Source organism: Sus scrofa, chromosome 16 (genome assembly GCF_054392235.1).
Source record: "Sus scrofa isolate SSC_HxYL_T2T_F1_AM1 chromosome 16, Sscrofa_HxYL_maternal_Yorkshire_Landrace_v2.0, whole genome shotgun sequence".
Classification (NCBI taxonomy): domain Eukaryota; kingdom Metazoa; phylum Chordata; class Mammalia; order Artiodactyla; family Suidae; genus Sus; species Sus scrofa.
Window position 1 is genome coordinate 57127298 of NC_139398.1, and position 16617 is coordinate 57143914.

General features: G+C 41.4%; 1 protein-coding gene across 30 annotated transcripts in view; it reads left to right on the forward strand.

Annotated features, from left to right (window-relative positions):
- The window catches only part of MAST4 (microtubule associated serine/threonine kinase family member 4), a 589108-nt gene that overhangs the window by 216404 nt on the left and 356087 nt on the right, over positions 1–16617 (forward strand). For 14 of the 30 annotated variants that reach the window (XM_021076758.2, XM_085002357.1, XM_085002349.1 and 11 more), the window contains exon 1: positions 7479–7588. The exons of 15 other annotated variants lie outside the window; for them this stretch is intronic. In XM_021076758.2, the coding sequence (XP_020932417.2) occupies positions 7550–7588 (39 nt within the window). In that variant the 5' untranslated portion in view covers positions 7479–7549. Of the gene's footprint in view, positions 1–7321; positions 7447–7478; positions 7589–16617 lie in introns of those variants that run through there. One more of the 30 variants, XM_085002370.1, reaches the window with a different exon arrangement.

Genomic DNA, 16617 nt, shown 5'->3' on the forward strand with positions numbered 1-16617 from the left:
AAATGCAAAGGTGGCTAGCTTGATTTTTGCCCTTAGGAGCTCTTCCATATCTCTGCCCACCCCCACCCCCCGATTGTATTTACTTTTATTGGAGAAGTTTAATCTAGGGCATTTTAATCTAGAAATTAGCTTCCTGTCACTTTAAAAAAAAGTTTAATATGTGCGTAGCTTGAAAGTGCTTTTATGATCTCTGATTCAGTTGTTAAATTCAGAATACAGGTAATATAGTTTAAAATTTAAAAATAATCTCCATCTTTTATATCTATGTATATCTCATCACTTGAGGGATAATTTTAGGAATGTCTGTTTCAGAAGCTCGTAACATACTTCGTTGATGCCAAGAGTATCATCACGCACACGATCACTGACATACCCATGTTGGAAGCTCACGCGGTTGATAGGCATCCTATGCCGGCAATACAGTCAGTGTTGCTTCACCCATCTATCCCCATCTCCCTATTAACATGAAATATAGGCATCTGCTAAATATTAGTTCATGGTCCCAGTGTTTGCTGTGTATCATTTAGAGATGAAGGGACATAATTGAAAAAAAAATATTGGAGCTATTTCCCATTGTCAGATCTTCATAAATGCCCTCGATGAAAAAAATGAAGTTGTATTACCGAGTTTTATTAGAAATGCTATATTTTGCTGGATCCGTGTGTTCGCAAAGTAGAGAGTATTTTCCTGCTGTGATTGATGTTAGGGCATTTATGAGGATAGTCTGCTATATTTCATATGTATATGAGGGTGTCATTGTTAAAATGTTCAAAAGAAAATTATGTATGTGATTTATATTTTATTATTTCCTCCCAGGATGTAATTTTTTCAATACCATGATTCCTGTCATAGTGTCAGTAGAGATTTGATGGCTAATATGCCAGAAATAATTAGATAAAAAAAAGGTGATGCAAACGTCAAGACAATATAGCTTTCCTGTGAAAAGCCTTAAGCGAACTCATGCATGTTACGTTGTGGAAATCACCTACTGCATACACTGAAGCTGACTTCAGGATTACAGGCAGGATGGAAGATGGAGCTAAGAGCAGGAAGCGTGGGATGCAGCATATTTCAGAGGCATATGCTTGCTACTGACCCCACCTGCAATTTTTGCTAAATGAAACATGTGTTTTAGAAAATGCTACTCTTGGGGTAAATTCAGACTTGGGTGGATTGTCAGTGGGAAGATGTTAGATACTCTCTTTTCCTTTGACTGGGAAAAGTCCTCCTCTCCCTAGAAGGCATCCTGCCCTTTGTTGTAGTCTCCATGACAGGTTTAATTTTTTTTTCTTTGGGGTGAAAAAGACACGTCCTATTATAGGAACTGCAGTTTTTTTCGCCTTTGTCCACCTGCAAGATTAGACCTTTATTGTAAAATTTAAAATGACCCTTTAAACATATAGGATAAGGGAATTTGTTGTTTCAGTGTTTATTCCTGAGCATAGCATCTCCTGGGACTTTTAATAGAATGGAGCCTATTTCTGGGTGTCTTTTTACTTTGGGGCATTGATGACTCTGGTGATCACTGCCTGGTTCACTTATGTTACCTTAGTAAATAATGTTTCTAAGGATTAGACTAATAGTGTAATATTACAATGTTAGACAGGAATGAAGTTGGGTGTCAGCTGGAGCCTAGTATTTAACTTGCTCGCAGAGTTGCCATGAAGTCTGTTTCGGTCCCCGTACTTCAGCACATCCTTGGTGTCAGAGCACTGCTTTCTCACTTGGGAGAGGAACCGTGGGGAGGGAAGTGAGGCCCAGCCTAGCCCTCAGCATCTCACAAGTTCCTGGCAGGGCCATGGAGGCTTGAAGCCAAACAGGTAGCTGAGTGGCCTGTGAAGCAGATGGTTTGGGGAGATGCTAATAGCCTGGAGGAGGAAGGGAAGTTTGGAGTCCTGCTGGCAGGTCAGCAGGGAAGGGTCCAGGTGTCCGGAGAGAGAGCCGTGGATGGCTCCTACCTTGAGGGCACTGGGACCAATTTCCCAGTTTCCCAGTTTCCCAGCAGGTGGCCTCCTCCTCTTCCCAGCTTTCTGGGGCTAAGCTGGTAGTAGTATCTTCATTTTACAGAGAAACTGAAGCTCAGGGAAGTGAAGGGACTTTCCCCCAAGCTACCAGGGTGTCATGTTGGTGGAGCCTGCCCAGGGGCCTGGCTCTCAGGGCTGGGTACTTTCTCCTAAGGATGCTGGGGAGTCATGACTTCCAGAAAATAAGGGAAGAAGTTGAGATTGGGATTCCCCCTCCCTTTCTGCTTCTCAGCACTGCTCAGAACAGCCTTGCCCTGAGTCATTTCACCTGGAAGGAAAGAGTGATTTACGGAGAGCCTGCAGTGGTAAATTCCAGAAAACAGACGAGGATCAGACTTGAGATGGAAAAGCTGCCAAAAGCCCACAAGTCAAGGGGGATGCATATCAAGCTGGTCCAACAATGGATAGGGGGTCTTGGTTCTGTGGGATTCACTTGATTGCAAACAAATATGGGTTATATTTAGAACTGTGTGATTTGGGAGCCAGAAGGGAGAAGAGTTGCTCAAAGAGTGGAGCCTCCGGAGGCCCAGATACATTTAAGTAGAGGCCACAGCCCAGGACTTCCCTGGCCGCCCTCTTCCCCCTCCCACCCCTGCCCCAGTGCCTTCCTCCCTTCTGCCCTAAAGTGGCTGAGACCCTCCTCCTTTTGTCTCTTCCTGGTGTGTTCTGACCACTGAGAGCTTAGAATGTCATTTTCTCTTTGACGCTAAAAAAATCTCACACCTTGAAAGCACATTTTCTTCTCTGTTTAAACAGGAATAGGGACTAGAATGATTAGGGACCCAGAGTCAGCCTGGCAGGGTTGGCATCTCAGTTCTTCCTTTCCTGGGCTGTGTCCTTTGAGGGAGTTACTTCATCTCTCTGATGTCAGTTTCCTCCTCTGTATAATGGGGATGATAATATATGATAGGGCTGTTATGAAAATTAAAGATGACTTGTATAAACTCGTCAGAGCAGTGATGGGCACATACTCTGTGACCAGAACATGTTGGTTTTACTATTATTTCAAAATCAAACATGGAGGGAAATAAAGTGCTAAAATGAAAAAAGATTTTAAATGTAAACATCGAAATGTATATCTTGAGCAAATCTCGGCTGCCTTAGCTGTTGACATTCAAGATTCCTTTTCCCGCTTAAGTGAAATGAGCGACACAAGAGTGATAATGACACTCACAATAACAGGTCAGCATTATTCTCACGAATGGCCTGTTTCTCATTTGTAACTTTTTATGACCTTTATGTTGTGTTCTTTAAGTACAATATACTCATTGGTCACTGGCATTTATCTTAGGAGTGAAAAAAATAATCAATGAATGGAGGGATTTATTCACTTGGCCATGTTGGTGTCCATTGTGAATGAAAAAAGACATGTGAACCTATGATCTGTTGTCTAAAGGTAACAGACAGGATGTTTGGATTTTGTGGCTCTTTGGCTACCTTGTTAAAAAGGAGGGACCGCTGCCACACACAGACACAAAACACCATTAAAGGGAAAACCCACCACAGACTGTGGCAGTAGTTCTAAAAATTGCATTTCGAGCACCCTGAGAACTCTGGTGGCGTGAGGGATGGGGTCACGATGGCATTCTGACTCTCCTCCCTCTGGCTGATCTGGAGAGAGGTACCTCCTCCTCCACCAGGACCTGTGCCTCTCACTCCCTTCACACATCCCCTCCTCTGCTTCTGGATAGGTGGTCCAGGCACCCAGGGCTGAGGGCTCCTGGCGGGGGGTGGGGGGGTGGATGAGGCTGGTGGCGTGTAGTGGGTACGGTTAAGTGGAAACATCCTCCGCCTTTGGTTCTTAAAAAAGGCCCCACAGTGTTCCTCCCAGCAGTTCTCCAGTGCACATTCAGCTGCTGAAGAGTGGGTGAAAGCAGAAGGTGCATTCACCTAAGCGTAATAGTGCTGGAGTTCCCACTGTGGTCCGGTGGGTCGGAGTCTCAGCCCTGCAGAGATGCCACTTCGATCCCTGGCTTGATGGGTTTCTGGCTGGGAACTCCATATGCTTGGGGGTGGCCAACAAAAGAAAACAAAACAAACAAAAGAGTAATTAATGTTGATCTAGAGAAGAGAGGTTATTTGTTTTGAAATGGGTGAGGAGTATGTGACCAACCTGGATCCTAGTACCAAACTACATCACTGAGGACATGAGTGATCACAGAATTTCAGTCTATCCCTTTGTGAAAAGACCCCACCAAAGGCTTCCCACCCCTCCCCGATTTGTCTCAGTTGGCATTTGGTCCTGTTTTTGTTTCCATGAGCCATTTATTGTAATAATTAATAAAGTTTAAGTTTGGCCTTATTACATTGTCCACACATTTTGAGTATTCTATGAAGTCAATTAGACCTATGGAGTACATGAGGTGTATTCATACAAAAAATATTAAAAAAAAAAATCAAGTACCATGAAACTCCTGAATTCAGATTACACTTAATGACAAAGCCTACCAGATTTTATTTGAAAATTTGTGTACAAGCAATGCATGTTGACGCTGGTGCTTTGTGAACTGACTCACAATATGTGAACGTACTCCATGCAGGTATAAAATCACAGGGGAAAAATGCGTTTATTAATGGAAATTAGGCTCTCTCCTAATTATTACCTGTGAATAGTGTCATCATTTGAGGTTTTTATTGCATTTTAACACATGGCTTATCTTGCTGAGAAAATACATAGCAAAGGGTAAATGTAGCAATTTTCCTTTTACTATTCCCTCTGCTAAGCCATTATTGCTTGATGTTATTTTTCAGCAGCCTTTCATTTTTGTCCCAAATGTTTTTGCCTCTGGCTGGTTTTATTTCTTTAAAATGTATGTGTATCACTTCTCAAAGTGATACATTTTGACAGATAATCGATATTTTTTCATACTAGATTTGATGGTGCAATGGTTATAATCCTCATCTTAGACTTAGTTAATGGTCGAATACGAACCTAGATTTTTATCTCAAAATATTCCTTTGTTAGGAAACATACTTTTCCCCCTTAGCCAAATTCCTTTTTCTCACTCCCACCCACCAAACAGCCGCCCAGTGCTGAAGATGCACAAAGCCCACTTATCTGGGATGCACATCTCCTGACTTGGACACTGTGTCCTCGAAATATCTTCTGATAGCACCTCCAGCCAGCTTACTTGATTGGTCACAGAAAAGATGCTTCTAGGAGCTACTTTTTTTTTTTTTTTTCCTCCTAGCATCCTGTGATCTTTATTTGAAGGGGAAAACTCTTTTTCCTTTCCTTTTCTCTAGTGGGAACTTGCTGTCCTCCATCAGACCCCACTTTTAGTAGGGCCAGCGCAATGAAGATCACAGCCCTCAGATCACAAGCATGTATTAGGACAGCACGCTCGGCTTTTGCTTTTGAAAGTTCAGCTTCTTGGGTCATGATTTTTTTTTTCCTCTAAATTCAGTTAGGACTTTCTTATGCCTCTGTGGGCATATAACAATGACATCTAAGTTGGTAAATATATTCTGACCTGCTGCCAAGGCACTTTGTTGGAGACGGCACTTCAAATTCAGGGAGCTGCTTAAGCTCTTCTCTCAGGAGGGTGAATTGAGGGAGAAAGGGCAACAACTGTCATTTCTTTTGTTTTCACAGAAGAGAAAGGTCTTCCTTTTGCTGGAAGAGATTCAAGTGCAGGTGGGCCTGTCAAGGATGCGGATCTATTTCCACCAGCTTTGCAGATCCTGCACAGATAACAGCAAGCCAGTTCCTCCCTTCCACTCCTAGACTTTTTCGTTTCTTTTCTTCCTTTTTTTGGTCCTTCAAGTTAAACAAAAATATGTAGTTTTTTCAAATTGGAAAAAAAAATATCATTTGTGCTAGAATTTGGGGGGACCTTTTTGTTTGAGCAGTGACAAGGTTCATGCTTTTTCCTTGCTTTTAGAGATGGCATTGCTCCTCCACCTAACAGCAAGAACTGAAAACTCTCTGGGATTTTCTTCTTTTAAGTGGTATCAGACGAGCACACCTAAGTGGAAAAACACCCAGATACCCTTCTCCCAGGATGCTTCGGCAAGGGGTGGCATTTCTTGACAAGGTTCTCTTGCTATGTCTGGAGATGTGGGCAAAGACGGTTTGGGAACATAAAATGCAATCAATTTTCCTCAGTGGTTGATTCACAAATCCCTGAGCTGTTTTTAATGACATAATCTAATCAATTGCTAGCAAGCCTAATAGTGTGTTGACAGCCAGAAAGAGACAGAAAGCTAGAGTAATAGCAGGTGGGGGAGCAGGGAGCCACTTGTCACTTCCTTCCCCACCCCGCTGTTTAGAACTCGCTGGATATCTGGAGTAGGTAAAAACCAGAAATTGCTCATTTTTTTAAAGTTATGCCTGCCTTCCTGACTACCTCTCTTTCAATAAAAGACTGATGGATAGAGTGAAGGAGGGGGTGGTTTTGAGACAGACTGCAGATAGCCCCAGTATCTGCCTCTCAGGACAATGCTATGCTTTCCATTTCAATATCTGTAGAAGAGAAATCAAGGGGGGGGGGTAATTTATTATAAATTGGTAGTATCGGATATTGTTACTCCTGTGTCAAGTCGGTAATGAAAACTTAATATTCATCTCTTGGTTGCTTTGAATTGAAATAAGATGAGGATGAGCGGAATAAACAAGCTGAAACAGACTGTGAAATTGCACATGATGGGAATCTTTTTTTTTTTTTTTTTTTAGTTGCTTATAGACTAGAGATAGGTTAATATTCCAACTAATGATAGTTCTTAGAATTTCTTCTCCCTTTTTACAATTTGGTCCAGTATCAATAGAGCCAAGTTATTATGTGGCCATGAAAAAAAAAATCTAAAATGTTTGTACCTTTGGGCTAGGTATCCACTGGCAAGGTATTTATGTAAATGAATTGGCTTTCACGCTGGGAGGGGTAAGGGGTTCCTGCTGTGGCTGGAGGGAGGCTGCCCAGAGCCCTTCGTTTGCTGGCTTCCGGCAGTGCTTGTGTGTGTGAGTGTGTCTGTGTGTGTTCTGCTACATCTTTTTCTCTTTGATGCCATCAGAAAAGATGAGCACCAGGCACGCTGGTGCTGCTTGGCTAACCAGCTGTGCCCTAGTTTCCCGCCATCCCAGTCAGTAGCTGCCTTTTACAGAGGTGTCTGCCACTGCTGATTCACTTAGCCGCTTGGACCTTAGAGTTGTTTCTGAAGGGGCTTGACCTGAGGCCACTGCCACAAGCCATTTTCTGGTCACCGGGAATACCAGCTTCAGTATTTTGAAGAAGGAAAAGCAGGGATCCCACAATTTCCTGTCTGCTAGCAAGAGCCTCCTGCGCCTGGATGCATGTATTAGGTGTCTGAGCCCACTTGCTGCGCTCTCCCACCGAACTGCAAGCATCCGTGATCCCCGAAGTTGCTGGAGTGAATAACTAAGCCGGACCAGCTGACTCCGGGCTCCAATCAGCTAGAGCGTGATGTAAGTGTTTAGCAGCTGCCGGGCTCTGAATTAGCTTGCCGAAGTAGAGGTAGTACAGCATGGCTAGACTGTTGTGAGAGGCTCAGAGAAAGCGGAGGGGGAGATGGATGAGTCCAGCATCCTAAGACGAAGAGGGCTCCAGGTAGGAGATCCTTCCATACTTGAAATGTAGCGTTGCCAATTGCCAGCTGTGGAGGATTTCAAAGTTCCCTTTTCATTCCTTTACGGGCACAAATATGTGCACAGTTCTTAGTATCCACTCGGTAGCGTGATGCGCTGAGTCTCTGGTTACAGGGTTCAGTGACACATCACAGGGTTCAAAGAGAGAGGCTCTTTTGTCAGAGACAATAGACACAACTTTTAGTTTGATACTTTGTTTGGTTGTTTGTTTTTCTGCTGGTGGTTCAAGAATAGTTGAATGGTGGCTGGCAGTGACAGCTGATAAGCTGGTTTGGCATCTAGTCAAGTCTCTGGGAAGTCTGTCTAGGGTAGCAACTCTGTTCAGTTCTGGAAACATAGGACTCAGTTTTGTGTTGGGATCAGCCCGTGCGGAGGCAGCATCTGTCTGATCGCCTTGCAGATGTGTGCAGCTGCTGGGAGGTTTCCTTCTGTCAGGCAGATGAAAGTTTCTGCCGGCAGCTCAATCAGAGTCCCCTCTAATTTGTTTATGTTGAGATGTGGAAAGATGTGTATCTTACTCCCTTGCTTTCTTGTGCCCAAGTTTATCTAATTAAATTACTCCGACTTTAGCCTACAAATGTATTCCAAGTTAAAACTTGGCAGATCAGAAAACTTGAAAAAAACATCTGCTTGGCAATTTGTAAGTTTCAGGATGCCAAAACATAAGAATGTTCAAAATTAGTATGTTTAACTCCTTGTTAACTCTTTTTTTTTTCTGTGTATAAGTGACAGTTTTCTCTGTGAAAGACTCTAACCATTAGCCATTGTTAAACTCCCATTCATTATTTTTGAAAGTAAAAAAAAAAAAAGTGCTAGGGAAGACCAAATATACAGCACATGTAGAAATGCTTCCAGATATTCCTTAATGGTCTTTGACTCACAGCTGGTCTAGCTGTCAGCTTTTTATTTTAAATGTCAATTACTGATACTAATATTATTCTGATTACTCTAATATTATAATAATATCATAGATAAACTAAAAATTATTTGTAGACAAACAAAGGAGGGATTAAAAAGTTGGGGTTAAATGTCACCCATTGTTCCAAACCTAAGTAAACAGACTGCGTCTTTAATGATTTTCGGTGTGGTCATTGTTTTGAAGGTACAGTGGGGTTAGTCACTGCTGTGGATTTCCTTTTCTTTGTTTTCATCACATCTATAAAGTTCTGGTACTGCACAGCTGTTTGTGTGGGTCCATATTCTCTCTGGGGTCATTGGTCAAGTATGGAAAAGCTCTTTGTTAAAAAGATGATAAACTCTATTAAACTGATAATGCTTAGATTATTAGTACATCGATTGTAATTCTGCTGAGCATTTTCTCTTTAATTCATTTTAGGTAATTTAAAATGTGTCTTTGATAAGACACTCCTTTTGTGGTTCATTTGTGTAATATATGTTGTCATAACTTCAGATGATATGATTGAGATAGATATATGGTCCTTCTGAGAGGTACATGTTTCATAGGGCGTTTAATTTTAGAAAGAAATCATTATTATGGTATTGAAAATAATGGAGCTCTTTTTTCAAGATTTGCTACAAAACAAAGAAAACATTGCTAAATAGTACTCAGACTGTTAGATCTCCATTTATGTAACATACTTTAACTACACCTGCCATATGCTACTATATTAATAGATCAAGAATGTCTGCTTTCTATTATAAATGAGATAAAAGTCTCCACACTGCAAGAAATAGCAGTATAAAAGTGCTGAAAAGTTCTGCTCATAGTTACAACTTTATTTTGAATTCAGCAAAGCCTGTTATTCTCTTACTCCCATTATATCTAGTTTTTTTTAAGGAGACATTGCCTATGCAGAGTAGCTCTTTTAAGAAATTCCAGCATTAGGAAACTACTTACAAAATGCAAGATGTAAGTACATATTTGCATTACTAAACACGTCAGTCACTGTAGTCCTTAGGCGCAACGCCACCTAGTGAACTTAGGAATTAAGTTAATTCACAAACACCTACTATAGGAAACATTTCAACACCCACACAAGATACATCTGAAATGCAGCTCATCAGAGACCTACACTTTTGTATGCCTGGTTCTGACTGTGTTGCTAGGTAGTCTTGAACAAGTCACATACCCTCTTGGTGTCTGCTTATTCTTCTGTAAAAGGCATGCTGTGAAATGTGACTTTTGAGTATCCTGAACAAGACGCAGGCACAACTGATTTTTTTTTAAAGTTAAAGGCCATATAACAAATACACTAGCATATAGTAGGTCCTCAATAAATATTATGTTGTTGAAAAGCAAAGGATGATTTCTATTCTCTGTAATATTCCATATCATTACTAATGAGATGACATAGCTATGCTTTTATTCCATATTTGTTGTTTGAAGTTATCTTTAAGTTAGTAGAATCATCAGTAAAGACAGTAAACATTGTTTAAAGGGTCCTTATGACAGGATATATTATCTAATATTAAGAGTCTCTTGGTCTGTTACACTGAGTAAATGCTTAGCGTTAAATGCTTAAAATTGGAACCATTCCTTAACTAACTTAAAGTCTAGTGTCAGAAATCTGGAGCCTATGAATACTCTTAATTGCCTAAAATTTAATCTCAAAATAATGCAGAATGTGTTTAGTGTAGAGTAAGGCCATGTGTTTTTAGAACCTATTTTTAGACTTGTAGTACCTCTAGCTCTTAAAACAGCAGGCCGACTAATGGTGTTTTTAAAATTTGGACTTTGAAAAATTATTTTTAGTCAGAACATATAAGTTCGCAGGGCATGACTGCCTCATAAAATGGCAGCACAACTTAGCTGTTCCTCTTAAGTGCCTGGCCGTTTCCATCTTTTCTGTGGACTGTATTAATATTTCTAGGACTACTGATAACACTTCCATCACTGCCTTTGAAATGAGAAGGAGAGGAAGAGGCCCCATGACTTCCTCTGTTAGAATCTGGGAAACTTTTCAGATTGCATCTCAAAACATGGGAAATTCTGACGGATGGATGGGCTTGGGCAGACCTTGGACTTAGGGCAATTTGAATTTCTAGACAGGTCTAATTCGTCAAAGGATAACTGGCTCCTTTCGGGCCTAATATCCCTCATACAGGGGTCATATTTTTTAACTGTCAGGGGAATTAATTGTTTCAGTGATTTCTGTTGTGTGTTTCCCTTTTATTTGTTTTAATGAAACTGTCGCTGTCCCTAATGGAATAGATCCCAAGGCTGGAGAAAAATGAACGGCAGTCATCACTACAGTGGGAAGGAGGCACTGAAGAGGGAAGGAGGCACTGCCAGAGGCCTCCTGCGATTCCTCGCCTGCCATTCTCTTGTGCTTTGCTTGGCAGTATCTTGTGTTAATTTCTCCACTCCGATCCCCCACCCCCTGCCCCCACTAAATATTACCTTTTCAGTCCACGGTCACATGCAGCTGGAATGTTAAACATGTTTTTTCTTAGATGATGTGGTTAACAACTATATGTTTCTTGTGTAGACTTCTAGATTGGTGTTGAGATTTTTGTCTTGTTGGCTTCTCTTTCCCCTATACCTGACCTCACCCACCCCCGCCACACACACATACACCCTTATTTAAAATAAGAACAAACACCTAACCTTCTTACCTGGGCTTTGGCTCTCAGTTTCCACTGGCCTTGGTCTGGAATTCAGTTTTAGAGAGCAGAGAAGCAGGTGGACTCTCTTACCTGCTGACCAGGTATCAGACTCCCTCTGTTGTGCAGTGCTGGGATGTCAGTCATTCAGGTCACGGTGTCTCCGTGTTTCTTCTGTGTCACCTTGATTGTGGTTGTGGATGTGTTTACACTCTGCCTGAACTTGAATAGCAGGATCATTCCATGAGAGTGTCACTGTGTCCTTATTCATGTGAAAATTCTGAGTCATGAAAGGAAAGAAGCCTAGATAGAGCTTACAGTAGAAACATGTATGACAATAATGCTTTGAGATAAGGTCTTTTGGATCTCCAGAGGTTCCAGAAAGCCGCAGAGATGACTTTGGGACAGAATAAATCAAGATGTCACCTGAACGTTTGGTATCAATGAGTACCTGATGAATGAGGCTAGTTGTGGCCGTATCTGTGTGGTATTTCTTATCTGTTGAAGGAGTTGAATTTGTGCCTCTGAAACAGAGATAAAATACTATAGTTTCAGTTTCCTGATCCACAGGGGTAAGGGTAGGGTGCCCTCAAAATCTTAGGTTCACTCAAACTTCTGTTTCGTACCCTAAGAATTGTTTTCTTAACAAACTCTTAAAAAGCATCAAATAAATAAATTTGAATCGCTGCTCCTCTTTTGCACCTTCTCTTTCTCTAGTATAATTGTTAATAAATGAGAAAATTGTTATCCCTGTATTTCTGTCAATGCAATACGAATTCCCTGGGTCATCCCTGTTCCCACCTTTGACTTCTCCATCTCATGCTTGCTGTCACCAAGCTCTATCGATTTTACTACGCCAAGATGTCTATAGTCTGGGCCGACCTCTTTCACACCCAAATTTCTGTATTATCCAGTACCCCTGTGTCCAGGCCCTTCTCCTGTCTATGCTGCTTGTCACTTTAGATGCCCAACATCAGTCCCTGGTTTTAAGTCCCCACAAATCTAGCCTCAGTCTACTTTTCTGGTCTCATCTCTGACGCTTTGCTTTCCAAAACCCTGTTCCATCACCCCCTCTTTAGAAGTACCCTTTTTACCTACAATATCCTTTCCTTATTTTCTCCAAATTCTCCCTCTTCATTAGGGACCAGATTAAGTTAGAATTCTTTCCTGAAACATTTCGTAATGACTACCTCCCATTGTGAATTTTATAATTGCCATTGTCTATTTTATTTATCTGCACATCTAATCCTATTGCATGATGCATTATTTTAAAATTACTTGAGTATCTTACACTGAAGCTACAAACCCATTGAGAATTAGTGTCTGAATAGCTCTGTAACTTTAGCCAGATTTCTACCCACTCTAAGGTCTGAATCCACATCTGTAACATGAAGATAATGCATGTTTAAAGATTGAAGGTGGTTTTAAATCTTTAGCACAGCCTCTGACACATAATACTTAGTTAACCTTAGTTCACTGCCCTCTGTATTGTCACAGAGCCTTGCATAGTGTGATTTTCAAGAGTCAGATATGAGTATCAGGCAGGGTTCAGGAAATAAAAAGACGGTGAGCATGAATGGGATAATTTGAGGAGAGTTTAATTAAAGGGATGCTTTAAAAGGTATGGGTGGGGTCTAGGGAAATTTGAAGGGGCTGGAAGCACAAGGAGCTATGGCCTTTGCTAGGCCTGAAGGAGTGAGGAAGGGAGCAGTTACAGAACCTGGAGACAGAGAAGATATGTGACCGGTGCCTTGGGTAAAGGGACACAAGCCATGGTGACTCTGCAGGGAGGTGGAGGGGGACATCTCAACTTGATTTTGCTTCATCCTTCTGAAATCTCGCCAGCACTTCCTATTAACAAAACCCAACAGAGACCAGAGGGGCAAGGGAGCCCTGGATGTGGTCCGTGCCTACTGCCCCTTGCTCTCATTATTTTGTGAGCCAGAGTCAATGTTCAATTTTCATAGTGCAGATCTGTGGGGCCTGAACTGAGTTCAAGCATTTTAACAGATTCAGAGCTGCTTTTTGTGAGAAGCCATGGCCCCCAACTGTTTCCCACCTTGCTGTAATGATGTCTTTCCAACCAGGCTCTTAATCCTCCTGGGAAAATGTTAGCCCTTCCCCTTCCACTTTAGCATTTGAAGCACACAGGTCTCCTTTGACTCAGTAATGCAGGGTGCCTGCACTTCTGGTCCTGCAAGCAATCTCAGTTTTGAATTGCTCTGCTCTGCGGATCCTGGCTGAGGAGGAATGTGTCGGAGCAATAGACCTCTTACCATTCATCTGCCGGCTTCCCCAGGCTCTGCCCTCTGGCAGGTCCTACCACACGGAAACTGTCCATCTCCGCTCCTCTCCAAGTCCCTTTGCAGAATTACAGCTTCACATTATGTCCTTGGCTTTTACTGAGGGTTGCTGAAAGGAATGGCTTCAGAGAGAACCTCTTTGCTCTTTTGTAAAACTCCCCTTGAAGCCTTATCCATTAGGCTGTACATTGTCTCTTATATTAGGCCACATGATAAATTTGCTTTGAGTTCAGTACTCAGAAAGTTTCTTTCTCCTTAGGTGAACCTGTTTGTTTCTTTTAACCAGATTATGAGAGCTGGCTTTGTCTTCACTCTTGTCGTAGTTGATCAGGTCAGGTTTTCATAATCTCTTGCAATAGTTTTGTAGGTAAAATGAGCCACGACTTCTTAACTATTTAGCACTTAGTTCCGTTTTTAAGAATTATGGATTTTTTTTTCCTAGTCTTTTTCAGAAACTTTTCCCTTAGAGGTTAGGATGAAACATTGAGTAGTGTTCTCTGTGCTATGCAGTAGGTCCTTGCTGGTTATCTGTTTTACATGTGTAGTATGTAGGTGTTAATCTCAACCTCTTAATTTATCCCTCCCCCAAGCCCCCTCCCCCTTTTCTTTGGTAACCAAGAGTATGTTTTCTAAATCTGTGTCTTCCTGTTTTGGATGTAAGTGTGTGTGTGTGTGTGTGTGTGTATTTCTACATATAAGCAATATTCTGTGATATTTATCATTGTCTGATTTACTTCATAGTGTGAGAATCTCTAGGCCCATTCATGTTGCTGCAAATGGCATTATTTCATTCTTTCTTGTGGCTGAGTATTGTTCCACTGCATATATGTATATACACACCACATCTTCTTTTTCTGTTCATCAGTCTTTAGGTTGTTTCCTTGGCTTGACTGTTGTGAATAGTTCTGCAATGAACACTGGGGTGTAAACTGCATGGTTTTATTTATTTGCCTGAAAATATTTCTCAAAGTAGATAAGACCTCACAATTGAATAATGTTGTATTTAAAACACAGTGAATAATGAATAATGTTAGAAAAAGACAAAAGGAGGCTAGAAGACCAAATAATAAACAAGATAAACTATAAACATTGAGAATTAAATGAACTTAGCAAGATTACTATGAAAGCAGGGATCAGTCATTTCGCTGTTGGCACCAGAGTCTAATGAAATCAAATAGGGTGTTGGTATTTACTTGAAACCTACATTTCAAATAAATTAAGAGTAGTAACAGATGTTTATAGTGTGTTAGAAAGCATACATTTGTCTTAGAAGCTACCCAGACCATGGAGATTGGCAACCGACTTATGTGACATACTTGTTAGTAGATAGCATTGACATTAAAAAACATGCTTGTGACAATATTTCATGTTTTGGGCAAAAGCTTGACAGTAATGTCAAGGGAAAGGGCAGGTCGCTGAGTTGTATACATAATGGATACACGATTCTGTAAAAATGTATGTGTATATGTAGGATGGGCCTGTGGGATGGATGCAAAGAGCGTGCATGGGCTGTGGAGTAGTTAAGCCCATCTTTGCCACTTAGCTGTATGGTGCTGGCCGGGCCAGTTAATTCCTTACCAGTAAGATACACTTATTTGTGGAATCATTGGGAATGAATTAGAATGAGGTATGAAAAGGCTAAAAAAATATCCATCCTATCTAAAATTTATGAAGGACGTATTTCCTTTTTCTCCTTGATCATCATCTGAAATAATAGGAAGAACGTGCACCAAAGTGTCAATCCGTGATATCGTGATGACGGCACCGTAAGAATTTTTTCCTTGAACTCTATAGTGAGCATGTATTGCTTTTCTCATCAGTTTTAAAAGTGGATTTGGGGGTCTAGTTTTTATTTTTTTGTTTCATTATCTGAAAGAGAATCTGTATGCTATTCAGTACATCACTGGAAGGCTCTTGAAGGCTGTTGTTTATCTTGTGTATCCTTTTGGAATTGAGAAAGGTGAATCAGTTCCATGTGATGCATTGGCCCAAACCTTAGGACAGTGGTTCAAGGAGTCTCCCCTTTTGACCTATGTGGAGTGCTTTCTAAAGCCTATAGCCTAGACACAATCCATATCAGTTAAATCAGCATGTCTTGGTGGTCTGTGGGCAGGTTGAGACCTACTGCTCCTAGGGGATTACGTGACCTAGGAACTCGTAAACCATGGCACATACCACTTCTGTATCCCCCAGTTTAAGGCTTGACCCCCTTTAGCAGGTGTGTCGGGCCTTTGCCTTCTTTCTTCCAGTGAGACTAAGTCTTTTTTTTTTTTTTTATGGAGAGGTGAATAAGAGGGTGTGTACCCTTGTTTTTTTGTTTGTTTGTTTGTTTTGTGATGTCCCAAATAATGGTGAACATAGTCAAGTGAGAGTTTAAGCCATTAACTAACTGCCCTTGGGGGACAGTTCTTACAGTGGTGTGGCCGGAGGCAGCCCTAGACCATTACCCCGAAAGGGCCTGGGGCACTGGTGGTGTCTAAGTGCAGCCGTACATTTTTAAAATTGCTGCCACACACTCCATGGTTTACATTAGGAAACCACCTCCAAGGCGTGGTAAGACAGTTGGCTTTGCCCCTTAAAGCATTCTCGTGCTGGAGATAACAAATGCCTGTGATTTGGTACCCTTATCATAGATACTCTTTAGTAAGGCACACGTTTGAGTTCTCAAAATGCTTGCTTGCTTAGATTGTGAATACAAATGCTTTTGATTCAGGCAGTCCAAAAATTTCATTCTCTGCCTCTCTTCCAATTAATGTATGATAATAATAATGATAGTCATGATGATACTAATAACAGTAATAATAACAACAACAGCATGTATTGAACAGGTTTGTGCCAGAGGACTGAGTATTGTGTCTTAAGCAAACACTAGCGCATGGGGTTCCCATTGTGGCACAGAGGAAAACAGTCTGATTCGTAACCATGAGGTTGCAGGTTCAATCTCTGGCCTCACTCAGTGGGTTAAGGATCCGGTGGTGCCCTGAGCTGTGGTGTAGGTCGAAGATGTGGCTCAGATATGGTGTTGCTGTGGTGTAGGCCGGCAGCTACAGCTCCGATTTGACCCCTAGCCTGAGAACCTCCATGTGCTGCAGATGCAGCCCTAAAAAGTAAATAAATAAATAAA